The sequence below is a fragment of the Etheostoma spectabile genome, chromosome 15 (genome assembly GCF_008692095.1).
Source record: "Etheostoma spectabile isolate EspeVRDwgs_2016 chromosome 15, UIUC_Espe_1.0, whole genome shotgun sequence".
NCBI classification, from domain to species: domain Eukaryota; kingdom Metazoa; phylum Chordata; class Actinopteri; order Perciformes; family Percidae; genus Etheostoma; species Etheostoma spectabile.
In genome coordinates, this window is record NC_045747.1 from 20,359,413 (window position 1) to 20,362,702 (window position 3,290).

At 36.8% G+C, this 3,290-nt stretch overlaps 1 protein-coding gene across 2 annotated transcripts in view; it reads left to right on the forward strand.

Annotated features, from left to right (window-relative positions):
- ift70 (intraflagellar transport 70) overlaps positions 1–3,290 on the forward strand; it is a 19,051-nt gene that overhangs the window by 9,134 nt on the left and 6,627 nt on the right. The window contains exons 14-17 of one of the 2 annotated variants that reach the window (XM_032537508.1): positions 547–754; positions 926–973; positions 1,558–1,629; positions 2,652–2,755. In XM_032537508.1, the coding sequence (XP_032393399.1) occupies positions 547–754; positions 926–973; positions 1,558–1,629; positions 2,652–2,755 (432 nt within the window). The remainder of the gene's footprint in view (positions 1–546; positions 755–925; positions 974–1,557; positions 1,630–2,651; positions 2,756–3,290) is intronic. The other variant, XM_032537509.1, reaches the window with a different exon arrangement.

Genomic DNA, 3,290 nt, shown 5'->3' on the forward strand with positions numbered 1-3,290 from the left:
CACACACACAGATAAACACATTGGTGAGATGTGAGAGGAAAAGTATTTGAAACAAAGTAGTTAGGAGGGTGATTGCTGGTATATCGCACCAATATGTAATCATTTAAAATACAACATGTATATTTTCAACTTTTATATACTGAAAAATGCATAGCCCACCTGTAGACCTGGCCAATATACGCAGATTGTTAATACTTAATCGTAAATCATGTTTATATTTCTTAATTTTTCTAATCCTTAATTTTTTTGTTTATTCTAATTATTGTTATTTTTTGCACCCTTGCCTATATTTCACCACACATATTGTATCAGCCAGTGACAAATAAAACATTTGAATCTTAAATCATTAATATAAAAAATGTTATTCCCTGCGAGATAATAATAACAAGAAGAAACATGTTCTTGGAAGCTTAAAAATTCTACATATTATGCTTTAATGTTTCAACCAAAAGCATCTCTCCAGGTAGTTAATTACAGCAAAGATTATTTAGCAATTGGGGAAATACAAAAACCAATCACCATGTAATTGCCCTGGTCTTTTCCCAGGTACATTGTGGTCCTGATGGCCCAGGCCAAGATCTACTGGAACCGGGAGAACTTCCAGATGGTGGAAAAGATTTTTCGCAAGTCAGTGGAGGTCTGTAATGAGGATGATACCTGGAAGCTGAACGTAGCCCACGTGCTCTTCATGCAGAACAAATACAAGGAGGCCATCGGCTTCTACGAGCCCATCGTCAAGAAGCACTACGATAACGTGAGTGCTGCAGGATGGCTGGTCACATTCATACGAAAACAAATGTTTGCAGGGACTGAGAAAAATGCAGAAAGTTTAATAATGTTGAAGTAAACACTCAACTAATGTTAATGAGCCCCACTGACAGTCTGAAGTCAGGACTAAATGTTGACAGTTTGCCTTTTTGTCCAGGTGGAGCAGTGTAACATTCAGGAGTGTCCCTGCAAGTGCAAACCTTCGGTAAAAATACAGACCCAAACAGCTCTGTATTGTTTCCTCTGGAGTGTCTTCACATCTGTGCATGATATCTGTTCCCATGATTATTTTTTTGCTGTGTTGGGTTCTCATTTTGTTTGTGTTTTTGAAGTGACGCTTGTGTCATTCTGTGACATCTGAAAATGTTGACTTTTGTCCAATTTCAGAAAATTAAGTCACACTAAACTCGGCTACAGGCCCTGGAGGGTTCACTCACTTAAAACACACACATTTTACCAGACCAACACTGGGTTTTAGCAGGGATTCTTCACATCCCAAATAGTCTTAAAATGTCTGAGGTTAGGCTTTCATTTTCTAATGTGAATAATGTCATTGAAAAATGTAAATTATGTTCTATTCTGAATAGCTCAAACAAGCCTTAAATCAGTTTGAGGAAACTTGCAGGCACTGGGTTGGTTTTAACAAAAGTTTCTCAAAAGTCTGAGTGCTGGCTTGAAATATTCTGTAAAATGAGCCAAAATGTGTGTGTGTGTGTGTGTGTGTGTGTGTGTGTGTGTGTGTGTGTGTGTGTGTGTGTGTGTGTGTGTGTGTGTGTGTCTCTACTGTAGATCCTGAATGTGAGCGCTGTAGTCCTGGCCAACCTATGTGTGTCCTACATCCTGACCAGCCAGAATGAAGAGGTACTGCACAAACAAGTTAACCCAGTGCTGTTGTCCTGTTCACTAGCAGTCATCCTGTCACTGTTGTTTTTAACAATATAACACTGAAAGGGGTCATTCTGCCTCATTATTAGTTTTATTCAGGGGTGGAAAGTACTGTACTCTATTAAAGTAAACATTTGAGGGTACTCGTACTTTTGTATTTTAAATATATAAATGTTGCTGGTAATAGTTATGTTCTTTTACTGTTTAAGTTAAATTTTAAATGCTGGGCTCTTACTTTTTATCATTTTACCTCAGTCTCTCTGACTCAACCATCTAATTATTGGAGCAAAAATTCTATTACTGTGGAAATATGCCATTATGTCTGTGAACTCTACTAAATTGGTTTCACGATAAGTAAAAAAAAAAAAAAAAAAAAAAAGGACTTTTACTATTTTGTACTATTTTGAACTAGTACTATTTCGCCTTTTCTTTAGGTGGCAGGAGTCCAAATTAGTCATGCTCAACATTTGTTGTTTTTAAGTTTCAGAATGATGATTACATTAAGTGGTAATAGTCAATAGTTGAAAACAGGATGTAGGCTATACAGTAAGATTATTTTCTTGAAGTTTTTCCCAAAAAATGTACATATTTTTAGGAATTCTATTATCAAATGTCTTATAAAAAATCAAGCAAATAGCTCCTGTAAAAAGAGCATGCCCCCGGACCCCCGGAGGTTTGGCCTGAGCCCCCAATGTTTACAACGTCTGGCTCCGCCCCTGCCCTTTATTGTAATGTTATTAGGATGTGATATTACTTTACTCAAGTAACAGATCTGAATACTGATTTCTCATTTTATTCTTTACTGTAAGTATATTTTGTTGATAATGCTTTTTTTTACTTAAGCAAATAAGTTCACTTTCATGGTTTGCCTGTAAATAGTGTGTCTTTGTATGGGGTTAACTCTTGTAGGGTTAATTGACATTCTTCTGACTTGTGTGGATTTGTTGAACACACTATGAATCAATCTCCCCTTGTTTCTTCCTCCTGTCGTTTAACAGGCTGAAGAGCTGATGAGAAAGATCGAGAAAGAGGAGGAGCAGATCTCCTACGACGACCCCGACAAAAAGGTCTTCCATCTCTGCATCGTCAACCTGGTCATCGGGTGAGTTCCAGCTGGTGCTGCATTTCACTAATCCTGCAGGAAGAAGCTGTTTATGATCTGCTTTTGCTTTGATCCCTTTATTTCTGCTCCAGGAACTTCATGAATTTAGAAATCTTTCAGTGTGACTGTTTGTTTGTAATATGTACAGTATATCTGTATGTTTTTCATGTGAGACACAAACATACTGGCGTTCTAAACAAATTTTATTTCTTAAACCATAAATACTAAATATCTACAGACTTTTACTACTAACATTCACTGTGCCATTTAGTTATGGAGACCCAAAGTGATTTATATCACATAAATAAAGCAGGTGTTATATAATATAATAATATATAATATGAAGCATGTAACACAGACATGAAATTGTCTGTGTTACAGATTAATTGTTAAAACTACTGGCCTGATTTCCATGAAACTTGGTGGAAGGGTGAAAGAACCCATGACATTGTGGACCAGATCCGAAGTCAGATACATGAATTTCACTTTAATTTTTTTAACAATATGAGTTCCCCCAGCCTGCCTATGGTCCCCC